The sequence below is a fragment of the Ictalurus punctatus genome, chromosome 2 (genome assembly GCF_001660625.3).
Source record: "Ictalurus punctatus breed USDA103 chromosome 2, Coco_2.0, whole genome shotgun sequence".
NCBI classification, from domain to species: Eukaryota; Metazoa; Chordata; class Actinopteri; order Siluriformes; family Ictaluridae; genus Ictalurus; species Ictalurus punctatus.
The window spans coordinates 35,590,777-35,608,944 of NC_030417.2; the positions used below are offsets into that span (position 1 = coordinate 35,590,777).

General features: G+C 43.8%; 1 protein-coding gene across 2 annotated transcripts in view; it reads right to left on the reverse strand.

Moving 5' to 3' along the window:
• Positions 1-219: 219 nt before the first annotated feature.
• The window catches only part of csnk1da (casein kinase 1, delta a), a 30,564-nt gene continuing 12,615 nt past the window's right edge, over positions 220-18,168 (reverse strand). Inside the window, exons 2-10 of one of the 2 annotated variants that reach the window (XM_017459020.3) lie at positions 16,049-16,159; positions 11,107-11,255; positions 10,073-10,301; positions 9,752-9,922; positions 8,974-9,122; positions 7,887-8,055; positions 6,236-6,348; positions 5,502-5,549; positions 220-1,876 (exon numbers count right to left, since the gene is read on the reverse strand). In XM_017459020.3, coding sequence (XP_017314509.1) covers positions 5,517-5,549; positions 6,236-6,348; positions 7,887-8,055; positions 8,974-9,122; positions 9,752-9,922; positions 10,073-10,301; positions 11,107-11,255; positions 16,049-16,159 — 1,124 coding nt within the window. In that variant the 3' untranslated portion in view covers positions 220-1,876; positions 5,502-5,516. The remainder of the gene's footprint in view (positions 1,877-5,501; positions 5,550-6,235; positions 6,349-7,886; positions 8,056-8,973; positions 9,123-9,751; positions 9,923-10,072; positions 10,302-11,106; positions 11,256-16,048; positions 16,160-18,168) is intronic. The other variant, XM_017459012.3, reaches the window with a different exon arrangement.

Below are 18,168 nucleotides of genomic sequence, written 5' to 3' on the forward strand. Positions count from 1 at the left end.
TAAAACTGTCTGGAATTATTTTATTCTTCCCGTCAGGGTTACGACTAAACGGTACAGAAGGCTTCAAACATTCGGCCAATCTGATGGGAACTGAAGAGCACAAAGAAACATGATTATTCAGGGTTAAAAAAAAAAACCCAAAACAAACAAATGAAGTACTTTTGACCCAAAGCAGCTCTCCGGTGCAGCCTGATGGAAATAAATTCAACTCCTGGAACATACAAGTACTTATTAATTTATTTACACAATTTAAAATACACAAATACAGTGGCAATACAAATGAGGAGGAAAATAAAATAAAACCTTCCCCATCAGGAAGATTCCCATCATTCCATCAGATACAGCACAGTGTGGTGATTGGGTGATGATGAAATCAGTCAAAAGGAGGAGAAACGGGAAAAAAAAAAAAAAAAAGAAAAGAAAGAGGAAAACCCAGAATCTCTCGATCCCAAAGTATGCTCTCGCTCGCAGGAGCCACTTGTGTAAATATTAGTGAAGAAAAAAAAAGAAGCAACTTTTATCATCCTTCTAAACACTACAGTCTGCCCCACACACTACACGCATACACACAGAGACAAACAAGAGGCTACGGGGGGGGGGGAGGTACCTCGTGATCAACTACACGTCCTATATACATGACAGAATGAAAGTTCTCTCAGCACTACACACACACACGCACGCCCATCCCGACTACAGAGAAACGCCTAAACACTCGACTACAGTGAAGAGCCTGCCGCTTTCCTTTCTACAACTCCGAGCCCCGCCCAAAATCCAGCCTATTAAAGAAAAACCATTTGCTTAAAGGGCACGGATGACTTCGTCTTTCTCGAAGATCATCGTCATTACTCAATCCCTGGACTTAAACCGTCCCATGAACCCTAAATCAACATGCTACAATCCTTTCACACAAACACACACACAACATGAATCCCAAACCTCACACAGCCATGTGATCGAGAGAGAGAGAGAGAGACCGGACTACGGCAACGTGAACTTCACAGCTTCTGGGAATGCAAGAGGGGAAAAAGAAAAAAAAGATGTGAACGCTTAAAAACGTGAAAGAACTGCGGTGCAACTGCATTGCATTCACGCCTCACAACAAATAACAAACCGCAACGTCAAAACGCTGGTTATTTCCACACGACAGATCTGATCTAACGTCTCAAAAAAAAAAAAAAAAAAGTAAATCAACACCTTTCGAATCGGCTGAGATTTCCAGACCCCCCCCCCCAAAAAGTACAACAATATTCGTTATCAAAGGGAAGGGAAAAAAAAGGAACGCAATCCTGTTTTCTACTCTCCACTTTCCTCCACCTGGATTTCTTTATTTTATTTAAAAACGTTAACTCCCATGAATCAGCACACCTGCAGCTGGTGAAAACAACTGAGTTTAATCTTCGTTAATAAACAATAGAGAGAGAGAGAGAAAAAAAGGATTAAAAAATTAATCATAAAGAAAAAAAATCATCAGTTCAGAGAAACACGAGATCGATGGCTATCGGTAAGTACAGCTCCGTCTGAGAGAGTAGAGGATTTTTTTTTTTTGCGCTGATCGTGATGGCTTCGCCCACCACTCATTACAACCACCCCCTCCCGTAAAGCCCCGCCCCCTTCAGAGGTCTTTGTAGATCAGAGTGACGAAGCACGTGGAGACGACGTGCCTCGGCTGTTTGATTTGATTTCCAGTGTGGCTGCGTGAGTGAGAGTGTGAGTGTCTCCGTCTCCCTCAGTGACAGTTTGTGTTAGTGTGTTGAGGAAAATAAAAGAAAAGTCGAGTCTGTGTGTGTCTTTGATTTGCTCAGGGTGACTGCGGCTGCGCAGACGCTCATCGAGGAACAGCAGACTGCAGGCCGCTTGGAGTGACGCGGGACAGAGCCTGACGGAACACAAACACACGCACGGTCAGTGTTATCACACACACACACACACACACACACAGCTGCGGGTGAGAACTTTTTAAAAATAAAATCCTTCAAATTCAGGAGTTGAAAAAGAACCCATGCTTATGTTTTTAACACTGATACACCTGTGGATTCATTTCCGTCAGTGGGGAGAAGGTGATGGAGAAGGTGATAGAGAGAGAGAGAGAGAGAGAGAGACTGACTGTATTAACGTGCGCTCCTGAGGCCGGCTGCACCGGCTGGACGTTAAGTCGTCGGGTGTGGTCTCTACGCCGGGTTTAGCTACGTCCCACCTTGTGATAAATCTTTACACCTGTTGCGCTGTCTAAAACTACGACCAGGCCCAGCGTACACGATGCGCGTTCTACCGCCGCGATAGCTGCCACGCCATTCACGTCGCTACGGTTACAAACGTTACGTTTGCTGGCGACCACGAATGGGTTACGAGTGAAACAAGAAAGATGATCGAACTCTACAGTAAGTACATGTGTATTTTAATACACCAACAAAACGATGAGGAAAAACCAAAGAAGGGAGGAAGAAAAAAAAAACAACCCAGACCCCAGCAGGAAGTCAAGATAGGAAGTGAAGGAAGAAGAAAAAAGAGGGGGGGGGCCTTGGAAATGAACTCTGTGAATACGTTGTCTGTCCCTGTATACATGCAGAGGATTGGTGCAGACGCTCTCATGCCTCTCTTCTTATATTATATACAGTCTCTTCTGTATATCAGATGTTAGATGACTGGGTGTAAGATTTAGTCGGAGACGCGGCACTACGTCACGCTGGGCATGTTTCTGAACGAGGGCGCGAAATTAAGTGTTCGTTCGTCTTTTTCAGGAAACACACACTGCTCCAATTCAACAGGACGTGATCGCTTTAATAATACGAGTGTGAAACACGTCGCTGTTACTAATATCTGGAGCTGATCGAAAACAGGAAGTGGAAAAGACGCCGACGACGACATTGGGGTTTGTCCCCGTCACGCGAGGAGGAGCGACCGGCACATTTCCACTCGAGCTCCTGGAGGAGTTCCCGTTCTACTAAACACACGTTAGTCATCTCTTGTTGGTCAGACGGACGCTGGGGCGTTCAGACCATCGGTACGGTACGTCTGTAGAAAAGGAGCTACTCTGGAGCAGCAACTGAAATGGTCTCCCAGGGGACACGGAAAAACCTTCTAGACCTAAACGTTCAAATCGACAACTTATCAATTTCATAATAACGGAGCAGAAGATATACTTACACACTTATGGACAGGTTTACACTTAAGAGTAAAGCATGATGCCAAGCAGCAGTAAAGCAGAAATAAAATAGTTTGCATGCACACTGCACACACACACACAGCATGCCAGAGAAAGACCAGGAGCCTCGTTTATGTGAAGACGAGAAACGATGCATCGATTATCTTCTACCACACAACTAACAGTCGGGTGTAGGTGAATATTTTCAGCCGAGCGTTCACCCCATCATCTCTCTCTCTCTCTCCCGTCAATCACAGCGACACTCGCCCGTCGTGCCTGCCTGTGCGCCCATGTACGTGTAAGAGTACGGAGAGCGCTTCCGTCAGAGCGAGTTATGCTTCCCTGTGATGAGAAGATGTCGTCTGCAGGCGTCTCGGCATCACGTCTCAAGACTGCCGGCGTCCTTCCACCTCAAGTGTGAAACGATCGATTATTTCGATAACGTTAAACAGTTATGTTGAAGGTTGCCAGTTCAAATCCCAGGAGTTACCGATGGACCCGTTAACGTTTAAACGTATTCAGCAGACCCAGGAAGTGTAATGATTGATTTAATATTCACTAAATAAGTTAAAGGTAAAGAAGGGGGAAAATTAAAAAGGTTCATCATGATGTATCGAAACTACATCGTCGACAAATATACTTCGCTCGGCTTCTCAGCAATTAAGGATTTATCTTGAAGCTAGATCTTTACGATTCTGGACCGCGGTAAGACTCGTGATGCAGCCCCCCGTCGGGTTATAAACGAGGCCCCAGGTTTCAGGTCGCAGGAGCGCGGGGTCGGTGAAGGCGAGCCGACATTTAATCGTCGTACCTGCGTGATCAGGCGCGCTCGGGAGACGCGCACCAAGCACACAAGCGGGGATTAAAAGAAGAGCGTCCGCACTCGAGCGGCTCGGCAAGGCCGAAGGCGGTTAAAGCGGCGCGGAGAGATGTGAGAAAAGCACACGGATTAATCCTAGTCCTTCACTCCACCTCCACAACACCTCAGACACACAGCATTCGGGAGCTCGTTTGGTTTGGAACGATTTTATAAAGTGGCGTTTCCTAACTCATTTTCAGAGAAAGGCTGCAGCTCGTACGTTTAAATTCTGATCGAGTGGGGATTTCTACCTGAAAGCTGAATATGTTACTATATATATATAAATATATATACAGCCAGTTATGTGAGGAGAGCTCCAGATAGACGTGTTTCATGGCAGTCGCGTTAAGTTATTAATATTACTGGAAGGATACAGATCCAGCAGATGGGCTGGTGGGAATTCAAGTCCATGTAGGGCCAAAACTCCAACAGCACACCGATTCATTTTCTGTTCCCACGCTATTAATGCAACGAGAGATGCTTTAGGTTATGTGTTTTGTTTCACTTTGCTTTAATAGTGAGCACAAGAAGTGGAATTGATGTCCTGTTTAAAGCCCCTACTTGATCTGTACTGGTATAAGGTTATATTTCCATATTACAGCATCATCATCATCATCAAACCAGTCTGAACCTCGTCTCAATCTTTCAGCTGAAGGAAGCCGGCTCGATTCCTCTGCATCCTAAACGCTTGTGGACGGGACACACGGACGACGTTTGCGTCGCTGTTTGCATCTTCATCTCGGATTTTAAAAACAATAACAAAAAGCCACTGTGAGTGAAGAGCGCCGCAGGGCTGTGGTGTTTTGTTTAAATCGATCGTTTGTTTTTAATGCCTGGTGGGTGATGACGGACGTCTATCCATCATCTACGTACGACTTCAATACGTCTATTTACGGTTATAACCGTCATGTCATCTTCACCGTTACAGCACTAAAAAAAAACAAAAAAAAAAAAACACCGGATGTATGTACATTATCCATTTGGAAACTTTTAACCGAACATATAAAATTCACTCTGATCCTGTTTTGTAAAAAATATTTATAATATCACACGACTCACACCACATTCCGGCGTTTATAGTGTGGCAAATTATTTTAATTCCACTGCATTTCTCCCTCCTCACACGAGTCGTTAGTGAAGGCAACGGATCCTGACAGGAAAAAGAGAAGAAACGTCTCGCTTTTCAAAATGAAAAAAATCGCAGGGAAAATATTCGACGTGGCGAAGATAACAAAGCTAATGTTCATGGGAATATTACAGGCAGCAGTCTTGCCATCGAGCGAACTGCCTAACAGGGCGATTTTATTATTCATTAAAAGCCTCTTTTTTTTTTTTGTCTCTCTCACCCCCAGCTTGATCGCTTACACAAAGGAAAAAAAAAGAAAAGAAAAGAAAAAGAGGAAGTGCTAGGATTAGACAGCGTGAGGTCGCGGGCAGGAAGTGTTTTTATCGGGTGCAGGAAAACACAGCCACACAAAATGGCAGCCGGCCGTCACTCACCCGGCTGCTGCCTCTCTACTTGCCGTGGAGATCGAAGGGAATGCTATTCTGAAGTGGGCGGGTTGGAGGAGGAGGAAGAGGAGGAGGGGAGAGACATTGAGGATGTAAAGAAAACAAATGGCAAGCACATTACAACACAGTGCTTTTGGTTCGAAACGGGAACCAAGAAATTTTTTTTTTTTAATATAAACACTGATAACGAAACACTGAACAAACAGGAGAGATTTACGTAATAGCAACCCGTCTGGCTTATAAAGTAAACCAAATAACATGTCTCGACATGTATCCAACGGCAAAACGCTAATTTAAAAAGACACAAGGTAGTTACATGTCAAATGCGACTCTTACTCGAGTCCGTATCTTCTCTTCTGTACGCTTCCTTTTTTTTTTTTTGTCGTATTGTTCGGGCGTGCTAGCAGCTAGTACGTTAAATTGCCAAACAGCATCGTAGTGCTCGGACAAGGCTCCCTACCACTGTCTCCTCTACAAAACCCTTTCTAAAAAGTTTTACAAATAGATAAAAAGAGGAAAAACACCACGCAAGGCTTCAATGGTGTCGCTCGGTGTGCATCCGGAGGACGAGGGAAACAAAGACAGGGAGCTACGAAAGAGCAGAAAGGAGCGCTGTGGCCACAATTACAGCCACGACTTACAGGCAGCATACACACCACTGACGACGGTAAAGCTCAGGGAGGGAAGGAGCGACAGAAGCGTGGCGCGAGCGGGACTCGTACCTGTGACGTGGACATTCGTGAGGTGTCCTGTCGGCCGGTCAGGTCGGAGGAGGAGATGTTCACCGGGGCGCCGCGGTGTAATCGCATGCTGACCTTCCTCTCACGCTCCATTCCTGAAAAAGTGTGTTAACATTCGAGACGAGTTAGTGTGAAGCACAGCCTACATTCAGGACGAGTCAAAACAGAGCTTTTGACCACTGCTTTAACCTAGAGATGAATAAATAATAAATCATATCACGACATTTAAAGACGTTTCTATGATGCACGATGTGTCGCGATATCTATAAACTTGGTTAAAAATTGCCATGTTGTATTTAAATAAATAAGCAAAAAATAATTCCTTTATATTTTTATTTATTGTCTTAAAAAAAAAAAAAAAAAAAACCCAACATCATTGTAATAGGAAAGATTTTAAAAATCAAGTTAGTAAGAGATTATTTAAAAAAATGAATAATTTAAAAAAAAAAAAAAAAGTGTTTGAACTTTAAAAAGCTCTCATGTTGCGCCTTTATTCCTACCAAAAGCTCTGTTTTGAGCTTCGGGATTTTACAGACTAGTCAATTCTTTTGAATGCGAGGTTAGCGTTCGATTCGGGACACCGCTCCTGATGACAGGGGGTAGTTTTAAAGAGGTACAGAGCGTTCGGTGTGTTTAACGTCGCCGTGCACAAAATCGACTCGGAAACCTGACGCGCGGGGAGGTCTAGGCTCGGCCGAGCCGTTCGGCGAATGTCATTTAAAATCTCCCGGATGTACGTAAGATATGCAGGAGAGCGTGTGAACAATGGCCGTCGTGTTACTGGTACTGCGGAGTACTGCAAGGACTTTCGTCGCATACGTGTGTTACTGACATCATGAACTGTCCGAATGTTACAACAGCGCTGGAATTTAAATAAAATATATATATATTAAAAAAATCAGAGTTAGGGTAGCCAAGGTTTGTGGTCAGAGAAAATACACCAGAATTAGAACCTTGAGCTCTGTTCTCTCCGGTTTACGCCCCATATGACACGACGATTCTGAACTTTAAAAACAATAAGATACGGTTTGGTTTTTACATCAGTCTCCTGGTTACTTCCTCCCGTCTAATCAGGAACATCGGATTGGTCCCTCAACGCAACACTGTCATGACTTCCTGTTTAGAGAGAATGTGTGTAAATACTTTACCACTTCCTCTCAGCTGAGAACATACACACTCAAAAAAAATTTCACAAGAACCCAGGGGAGACACTCTACTGCTACCGAAAACCACAAATGTCACTGCCAACGCAGGAAATAAAGCTCAGTGGTGATGAAAACAAGACTTTCACACACTCCAGATCTGAAGTAAAGTCGCACACACGGCAAGAGATATTAACGACTGTTCAGTTCCCAGCTTGCTGCTGGTTAGAAAACATCCAAGTCTAAAGGAACGTTTTAAACCAGTCCGTAAAATAGCATATGGTTTGGGACGGGAGTGGAATTCGGCTATATAACTCCAGTTCCACAAAATATTTACATGTTCCTCATTAGTCTAGGTGTAATATGTTCAATACTCTAGAAACTACAGTATTGCTGGCTTTTTCCCCCTCCACAACACACTTTTGTTCCCAGCAACCTCTAAAATAAACAGTTACCGCTGCATGTTTATTTGTTCTGCTGAGCATTCTCACCTGTGTGTGAGGTGGGTGTGAGTGGAGCGGGCGGTGCTACGTCCTGCGTTCCTCTGGGTCTGCTGGAGGCCGACGGTATTCCTCTGGCTGCCGGATTCCTGCCGTGTCTCAAACGCTCCTCCCGATCCCTCCTCTCCCTCTCAGCATCCTCCGCTGCCCTGTTCGCACCCTGGGGAAAAAAGAAATAAGTAAAAGACCACAGCTAAAATCTCTCAGCCTCTGACAGCTCCTTAAAAGGGGTTAAAGTTGTCAATCGACTACCGTTTCCTAGAACAGCTCTCTGGTGTGGAGTCTTTCCTTTCTCCACAGAGACTTCAAAAAAAAAAAAACCCACAAAAATAACACTAAAATAGTAAAGCCACTACCGGTTACCATGGTAACAATGCTCACAGGATGTAGGTATGAATAGCTCGCAACACTACATGCACTCCGCTCGTAAATTACAAGCCTGAATTATGATTGGTCAGGAGGTTCATTACCCATGTACTAACAGGACAATAAATAAAGGAATAAATGACTTGATAAAACAGATCTAAAATCGTTTTTTAAATTCAATTTAATCCTGAATTCATTTTTTCCTTCGTTTATTATTTTCTGTATTTATTTTACTTATGTATTCTTCCATTCGTTCTTTTATTTATGCGGCCGTTTACTTTTAGATTTATTTACACGGTGGGTTATTTTTACTTTTAGAGCTCACGCGTAAACGTCGGGTCTAAGAGAATGAATCACAAACTCGTTATTAACCACACAAAACACACACATAAAAGTTAAAAAGAATAAAAACAAATAATAATAAAAAAATACATACAGAAAATAATATATGAAGGAAAAAGGGCAATATAAAAATAAGTTTAGGATTAAGTTTCATTAAAAATGATTTATATTTGTTTTATCAAGTCATACATTCCTTTATTTATTTATCCGTCTACCTATATATTTATTTTTCATTTCTGCAGGTTTGGTCCTCTGAAATTTCACACCCCCACATGAGCGCAAGCGTAACTCAACACCGTCGTTGTAGAAACTCGGAGAGATCGAATATATTTAACAAATCTAAAGCGAAGTCTGGCCTGTGGACACGCACAAACTTCAGCATGTTCCAGTCGAACACGTAGTCGTAGGAGAATCCCTGTCTGTGGAAGAGGTTCCTGAAGAGCTGTCGCAGGTAGGAGTAGTCGGGCTTGTCGTCGAAGCGTAAGGAGCGGCAGAAGTTGAGGTACGTGGCGAACTCGGCTGTGAGGAGACAGAAGAAAGCAAGAATTCACTGACTGAGGAACATTCACAAGAAGGGAATGAAGCCTCGGGCTGTGTCTCAAATAACACACGATATACATACACTACCTGTCAAATGTTTAGACACACTCATTTTCCCCCTCATTTTAGAGTAATAATAAAGTTATCAAATGGAACTATGGGAATTATGTTGTGATAAAAAAAATTTTTAAAAATCCAAAAGAATTTAATATTTTAGCATCTTCAAAGTCGACACCCTTTTCGCCTACAATTTCCAGAAATGTATTCTTGGCGTCGTCTGTTTAAGAAAAAATATTTTTGTGTAAATAAAATGTTTGTTTTCTAATGAAATGAATACGTCGGCGCGATTATATTTTTGTCCACGACACCGATTTCAAACATTTAATCACACACCTTCAGATCAGAAGACCATGAGAAACATTTTAGTCATATATATATATATATATATATATTCATCATATTAGTGTAGAAGATACTTATAAACCAGAGTGATAGATCAAACACTAACTAATGTCTAAAAAAAAAAAAAAAAAGGCAAGTGCCTTAAGGGTGTTGATTTGAGACACGTGCGAGAGCGCGACGAGAACCTAACCACAGTCAGAACCTACACGGGTATCCTTTGCACAGCACTTCGATGGGCGTGGACATCTTCTTCTCGCTGATCCGCTCGTATTTCTGCCTCTTGGTCGCAGCCTTCAGTCCTTGCCAGGGCAGAGAGCCAAGGTTGAAGTACATGAGCACGTAGCCGAGTGACTCCAGATCGTCTCTTCTGCTCTGCTCTGTGGGAAGAGGGGGAAAACAAAAGACAAAAACGGTCAGCATGAATTTTACATTATAATAATAATAATTTGTTTAAAAACCTTCACACGACAGTGGGTTTACTATGCCTTTGGTCTGGTTCTCTGTAAGGTGTGTGTCTGTGTGTGTACCTATGCCCAGATGTGTGTTGATTGAGGCGTAGCGGGCCGTGCCGGTCAGGTTCTTGTTCTCTCTGTAAGGTATGTGCTGGTGTGTCCGAGCGTCTCTGTACTTCTTGGCCAGGCCAAAGTCGATGATGTAAACGAGGTTGCCTTTCTTCCCCAGGCCCATGAGGAAGTTATCGGGCTTCACGTCTCTGTGGATGAAGTTCTTTGAGTGGATGTACTCGATACGGCTGATCTGTGACACACACACACACAGGGTCATATTATAGATAACCTTTACTGCAGATGTTACATTTTAGTCCAATTTCCTGTTAAGCACATAAATCCTTTTCTTCTCGACGTTGTGTATACGGAAATACAAGAGTCAAAGGTCATGGTGCTGCTTCAGAGAAACAGTATGAACATGAACATTTAGATGAGAAGCACCACACCCAGAATAAATAGCTGCAACGCAATACGCAAGGACTCAAACCCTTCTGACAAATCAGACTCACAGCAGCACTGTGGTGGTCTCTGTGCCGTACATGATGAAATCTCCCAAAAGTCCTTGCTAGGATGGGGATTAGAAATTGAACACCTCGGTTAATACGTAACCGTTCGCTTCCCGAACCGGAAGTGGAGGACGCTTAACCGTGCTGGCTCAGTCTGTGGAAATCAGGTACGTTTTTTATATAAATAAAGCGCGTGGTAAAAACATCCGTGCCGATGAAGCGTATTAAACGCGACAAGGGAAGAGACGGAGAAACCTGCGATGCAAATCACGACACAAACGAAGCAATGATTCAATCGGTAACAGAACAAAAAACCTTTTATACTAAAATCGCCTCGGGCCTTTACAGCTCCATCAGCCACCTGATAAGAGAGGATCCACAGCGCCAATGCAAAAGAGCGGAGACAACACCGCTGTGTAATATGAACACTGGTTCCTTCAGCAGTCACCTCACTACACAAGCCCTCTAATTAACAAACAGTGCATGCACGAGTGCGTGCGCGTGCGTGTGTGTGTGTGTGTGTCTCAGCATGTGTGCGTGAGAATTTACCATCTGGTCAGCCAGCAGTAGAACAGTCTTGAGGCTGAATTTGCGAGAGCAGAAGTTGAACAGATCCTCCAGACTGGGGCCGAGGAGCTCCATCACCATCACGTTGTAATCACCTTCCGCTCCGCACCATTTAATCGTCGGGATCCCCACTGAAATAAATAAATAAATAAATAAATAAATAAATAAAATCCACGACAAACGTTTGCACCCTATTAATGACTACGAGCGTAACGATGCATCATGGTGGGAAAAAAAATGCGACACCGTGGGCCGTTACATATCTAATGCGATTACACTGTCGGAACACCTGAGGTACCAATCTGTCTAACCTGCTGGTCACATGATCACGTTCTTTCGTGTAGAGTCTGGACATTCAGCGGGAATCATCTGCGCCTGTGAAGCGACCGGTTCGCAACGACAGACAGGCATTTTATGTTACACAGTCACACGACCACGTTATAACATTATAATGACTTTGGAGCTGTATGACTTTAAGGCGTGTTAAAACGACGCCTTATTCACTGCTACTGTTCCAATCAATCGTGTTTCTTGGGTCAGAGACTTAATTTTGGGGAGAATTCATTTTTAAAAGGTATGGTTAACCTGCAATACATTTTGTTTACAATATTAAACCTCTGTTTGGTGCCTTTTTAAAATGTTTAGTTTTTTACAGACAGAAAAAAAAAATGCTCATTGTTTTGCATTGTTTATGATTAAAAAATAAAATGGAGTCTTTTCAGTCATCATTTTTCTTCATTCAAATTTTGTTCAAAATAAATCGGACAATCTAACCGAATCGAATCGGTATTGCGAAACAAATCGCGGACGGAGTGCATCGTAGCGTCCGTGTCATCGACACACGGGCTGCAGATCAGTTTGACCATGATGACCGTGATTCCTTGACTTGTACCGACCAAAACAGCCTCCAGAACCATTTTACCATCTCACACTGAAATTTAAGACCATTTGCAAAATATGCAAAGCGTCAGAACCCTTGCTCGCTAGCACCAAGATATTTGGTGCATCTTCACAAAAGTGGTGCAGAAGCAAGTCTAAATCTCAGTAAAACATGGTGAGATCCGGAAATGACTTAAAAGCAGGCCGATCAACGCGGTCTAAAATCGGATCCTGAAGCTATTTTAAACTTGATTGGTTTCCGTTTAGATTTAGTGGTTTCTTCATGTAGCAGGATGTTTGCGCTTTGCTGCAAGAGCGATCAACAAAGCCTAGTCATGTTTTTATAAATACAACATATAATGATGTATAAATACAACATATAATGACAAGCTTAATTTAAACCGAACCTCTTAGGCAACTCGCACCAGTTTCCCCAACCACCTGCACACGGTGCAGCGTTTTGGATATAAACATAAGCTCGTGCTTCGTGCCACACAAGCTCCGCTCCGTAAAGTTTGCAGGTTATGGTTCTTCACGGCATTTAATATAAAATGCTCCCCTGCCTTAGAGGACTTGGAGGTCGCACACTTTTTTCGGGCCGTCACTTGATGATTACGCCTCCGTACGATGGTGAATCTAATTGTGGGCTCCGTTGTGATATTCTTATACATTTTTTTTTAAAAATACAATGTTGTACTTTGTACAGATTTTAGATTTATACATTAAGCCTGAATATAATAACGCATTTTTAAAATTTTTATATTTAAAAAATGAAAAAACAAACCCGTGTATTACAGAAACACCTTGACTCGCGGTATATGTTTGTGCTTAAAACGTGGAACACGGAAATCACGGACATCTTCACAGGACTGGACCGGACTTTCCCGACACGCTGATGACGACCTCGGACACCGGGGATGAAACGATGTACAGCGATGGAGGGAAGCGGGACGTTCGGTTAGAGGTCAGCGGCGTGATTAAACGCCATACGGAGGTCTGCGTCGTATAAACTATAACAGCGCAGGCCGTTAAACACATCCATGGGGTGACCGTGGCGGATACGCTGGGTAAAACGATACAGGTTGGAAGTCGACCGCGTCTCAGAGCGCCTTGGGGTCGTACACGGCCGTAATAAAGCATCGGTGGTTTAAAGCTTGTGTCGGGATGTAATTTTATCTGTCACAAAGTGCCCATAAAACTAGCCACAGGTTTTCACAAGCAAGCGTTGCAGCACAAATTTCATTTGGCAGACGCTGTACGTTCGTGTAAATGAAAACGCGCACTAGGAAACGAGCTTGCGAAAATTAAATGGTAAATGATGCACTCATATAGCGCTTTAATCCAAAGCGCTTTACGCTGTGTCTCACTCACCCATTCACTCAAACACCAATGGGAGCAGAGCTGCCACGCAAGGCGCCAACTTGCCATCGGGAGCAACTTGGGGTTCAGCGTCTCGCCCAAGGACACTTCGGCATGTGGAGTCACGTGGGCCGGGAACCGGACCGCCGACCCTACGATTAGTGGACGACCCGCTCTACCACCTGATCCACAGCCGCCCAAAAAATTAATCCACAGAATACTTCCGTACACATCAGCTACTTTTACAATCTTTCTTAGAAATCTTACTTTAGCATTCAGTAGCGGGTTTTTTCCCCCTCAAAAAAAAAAAACAATCGTGATCGATCCAAATGATTTTAAAAGTAAATATACATTACACTAAAGACTTTATGCTGTACACGCTTAAGTCATTTCCACTGCTCTTCTGAAATATGGTTATATACTTATGACAAAAAGGGATAAAATCTTATTTAAATATATATATATATATATCCTTTGATAAGCATTTCATTTCAATTAGTCGGTCTATGATATGAAGCAGTCCGTGTCTTGAATGAAATGCTGGAGATATATTTTACTGATTTTGTATACTTGAAACGTTCTAACTAACTTTATAAAAAAAAAATTAAAAAACGATTTATTACTCGACTATAAAAAGAATTGTTAGCTGCAGCCGTAAGCCGTAAATTACGTCTGAATTTCTATTCCGTCTCTAGATGACCGCACGGGTGATATTTAGGGAGAAGAGCAACAGACGGAAGAGCCATCAGCGCACAGGAGGGCTGCAGCTGACTGGTGTGTGTGTGTGTGTGTGTGTGCGCGCACACGTGCCCATTCCAAATCTGGTGCTCGCCTTGTACAGTGCGGAGCTTTCGCCGCTCAGCAGTTTTTCCTTCGAGCATCTTTCGGGTCAGCCCTTTCCGAGCGCTCAGACGGATAAATATATCTCGTCTCGGTCCGCTTCAGGCTTCCTGTTCTTCAGGAACCACACGCTGATGAATGAAGTCAGGAAATCGCCGTCTCCGTGAAGAACCCACGCAACGCGTGTATAAACGCGTCTCGGAGGAGTTTTACATCGTCCTCACGCCTCCTTAACAATAAGACCGATTTACCACAGAGGCACGGGAACCATGTGTGTATAGTAACCTCGTCGGGAATTAAGTAAGTTAAGGCGTTTAAAAAAAATAAATAAAAAATCTGAAAGCATCACGCTGAGAAAAGCCTCACGATTACTTACCGCAATGAGATCAGTACTTTTGGTACTTTCAGACCCGTGGTTCTCAAAGTGACGTCTGTGAAGCCCAGACAGACGTTAAATCATTTTACACCACAGCGCGGTTGATTGCGATTCGGATTGCTTAGAAAGCCTGCTTTATTTTTACACACACACACACACCCCCCACGACACACACACACCCATCTGGACTCAACCATTCATGTAACCCATGTGGGGGAGGGATGAGAGAGAGGAACAGGACAGGCTTAAGAAATAGCAAGACGAAAAAATTATTTGAATATCTAACACTGAAACGACTGTTTAAACCTGTAAGAATATTAACCTCTTGCCGTTTCAGACGTGAGGTACAACCGTTTTACTGAAGTCAGCTTGTAATTATATTCATTTATTAGAAATGTTTTGTTTGTTTTTGTTAAAATAAAGAACACAAATCTATCTCTTAGAAAAGCTTATCGTAACAATTTTTCAGGATATCGGTGTTACGTCGTCATATCGCCCTGCCGTAACCAACGCTAAGAGTAATACGACACGCGTCGGTAACAGAGTTCTGGGAAAAGATGTCAGAAAACATTTATTCGGATTGATGAACATGAAAGAGAGAGAGAGAGAGAGAGAGAGAGAGAGAGAGATTTCAACATAAGGGAAAGAGAGAATAAAACAAGGGATAGAGAGAGAGTGTGTAAAACAAGGAAAGAGAAAAAGAGAGTGGGGGGGAGAAGGGGAGACAGAACATTTAAAACATAAGGAAAGAGAGGTAGGAAAGAAAGGAAGAGAGAGGGAGAGAAGGGAAGGGAGGGAGACTGAAAGAGAGAGAGAGAGAGAGAGAGAGAGAGAGAGAAAGAGAGAGAAAGAGAGGAGAGAAGTAGGAAAGTAGAAAGAGAGGAGAGGGAAAAAAGAACAAATGGGGGGGGGGGGGGGGGGCGCAGATAGATGAGTGCACGTGTGTGTTTGGTTCCTTACACCTAATAAACAAACTAGGAATATCCTTTGGGAAGCTCATTCATATTCATGGGACAGATTTAGGGGCGGAGCTGGTGGAGGACATGAAGGCAGAACCCTGTGAAGGTGACCCGTGACACGAAATAAATCAAACTTTACACTACTTTAAATTAAAATAAAACGTCTCTTTGTGACGCCGCGACGTCTGTCTCACCAGTCTCACATCTATATACACACACACACACACAGGTCACAACGTTGCTAGGATACCGACACATGCTAACGGCAGCTCTTCGGGTGAAACGGTGTAATTTGTTTGGGGGTGATGGCACGTGACTCGGATGGACGTGACCCGATGACTTCCTGCCTCCAAATACAGCCACAAAGCCACTTTCATTTTCCAGGAGGTACAGTCGACAAAGAAGTGGGCGGAGCTTAATAGTTTAGTGCATTTAATGTAAATGAGAAGCGTGATGGGGCGACTGTTTGTTTGTTTATTTATTTTTTAAACCGTACACCGCTATTTCCTACCTCCTCCTTGCATCATCTTGTAGATTTTGCTCTCGATGTGCAGCTGAGGATGTTTCGTCTTCACGCATTCCAGCTTGATGGCGACTTCCTCTCCGACCGAGATGTCTGTGCCTGGAGAGCAGAGAGAAAACGGGAAATCAATACGGATCGTGCCGCTGCAGGAAAACAATCAACGACGAAGAGGAGCTACTGTGACCATGCAGAGGTTGATTTTTTTTTTGTTTTTTTTCAATAGAAGCGCTGAAGTGTTTTATTCCACTTACACCGCAGCAATCCGTCAAAAAGCTGGACGACCGTCCGAGCTGCTGTTCTAGAAAATTCCTCAACTGATTGGAACGGAGACTTAAAAGCACAACACGAAAGAGAGACAGCAAGAAAAAGAGAGAGACAAAGAGACAGCGTGAGAGACAGAGAGAGAGAGAGAGAGACAGAGACAGCGAGAGACAGAGACAGCGAGAGACAGCAAGACAGAGAGACAGCGAGAGAGAGCGAGAGGGACAGCGAAAGAGAGAGAGACAGTGAGAGCAAGAGAGAGGGGGACAGCGAGAGACAGACAGCAAGACAGAGAGAGAGCGAGAGAGAGAGCGAGAGGGACAGCGAGAGAGAGAGAGAGAGAGAGAGAGACAGTGAGAGCGAGAGAGGGGGACAGCGAGAGACAGACAGCAAGACAGAGAGAGAGAGCGAGAGGGACAGCGAGAGAGAGAGAGAGAGAGAGAGAGAGAGACAGTGAGAGCGAGAGAGAGGGGGACAGCGAGAGACAGACAGCAAGACAGAGAGAGAGCAAGAGAGAGAGCGAGAGGGACAGCGAGAGAGAGAGAGAGAGAGAGAGAGAGAGAGAGAGACAGTGAGAGCGAGAGAGAGGGGGACAGCGAGAGAGAGAGAGGGGGACAGCAAGAGAGAGAGAGACAGCGAGAGAGAGCAACTGTTTATCGTGGCTATAAAATTGAGAAGAGGAACTAACTTGTCTCTGGTGTTCCACAACATTAAATGGAACCATAAGCGGTTGAGAGGAGCAACATATTCATTACTAAATGAAAGACTGTAACTGTGAGTAAATGGCTGTGATATTGGTGCAATAACACACTCCAGCCCGTGCAGTTATTTACACGTCGCCCAACCTTAAACCAAAGCAAAAATGAAGGAGGTTTTCCACAGCAGCTGCTCGAGCCTCTGATCATCTCGACAGTGTCATACACGGAGGCTATTTCATCGTTTGTCTCTGAACACAGCAGAGCTCTGAAACCCATCATTCAACCCGCTCTTAAGTGTAGTGTGACGCTGCGAGAAAAACGAGTCAAAGTCAAAGCAAATAACACAGCAACGACCTTTTCAGCAAAAACACAAACACACATCCACGCTGAGTCTGTGGGATTTGATGAATGGATTGGGGAAGGGCGAAGGTGTGTTCTCCTACACCTACCACCCCACCCTCCCCACACACACACACCGTCACAGGCCAGACGCATGCCATGTCCCGCACAGACATCACTCGTTAGCGTTAATCCATCATCAGTTAGACGATGTACTATAACGGAAAATATAACATTTTGATAAGCACAACGGACATGTGCTGTTACAGGAAACTCAATACCGAACCGGTCCCAAAGTGTTTTAATCCTCTTGCACCACAGCAATTTGTTTCAAAAGTGTCGCATCATACCTTTACACTGACATTTAAGCCACGAAACAAGTGAGTTCCTGTTATCACTTATGTTACTCTCTCTCTCGTCACGCAGCTCGTCATGTTACCTGGAAACCGCAACGTGCTCTGACACAGGAGACTCTTCCTGTAGATGTTCAATTACAGAAAACCTCACCGTATAAATGATAATCCGTGCATGGCGCGTTCGCCGTACGAGCGCGGAGGAAATCCGTTATAGAAAATTTAACTGACCAAATCAACCTTCTGACCAATCAGACGCTTGGAATAAAGGAGTATTCAGCGCTACCTATCATGCATTTGCTTTTTTGTTTTTGTCATTTTAACGTGCAGCCTTGTACATTTGGAGGCTAAAAGAGAAACGGTGAAAAGGTCAAGTGGGTTCTGAACGTCGTGGCTTACGAGCCGCCGCCCCTTTCAGTCCTCCCGTCCTGTGGCGAAGTTCACACTCGTTCGTGTT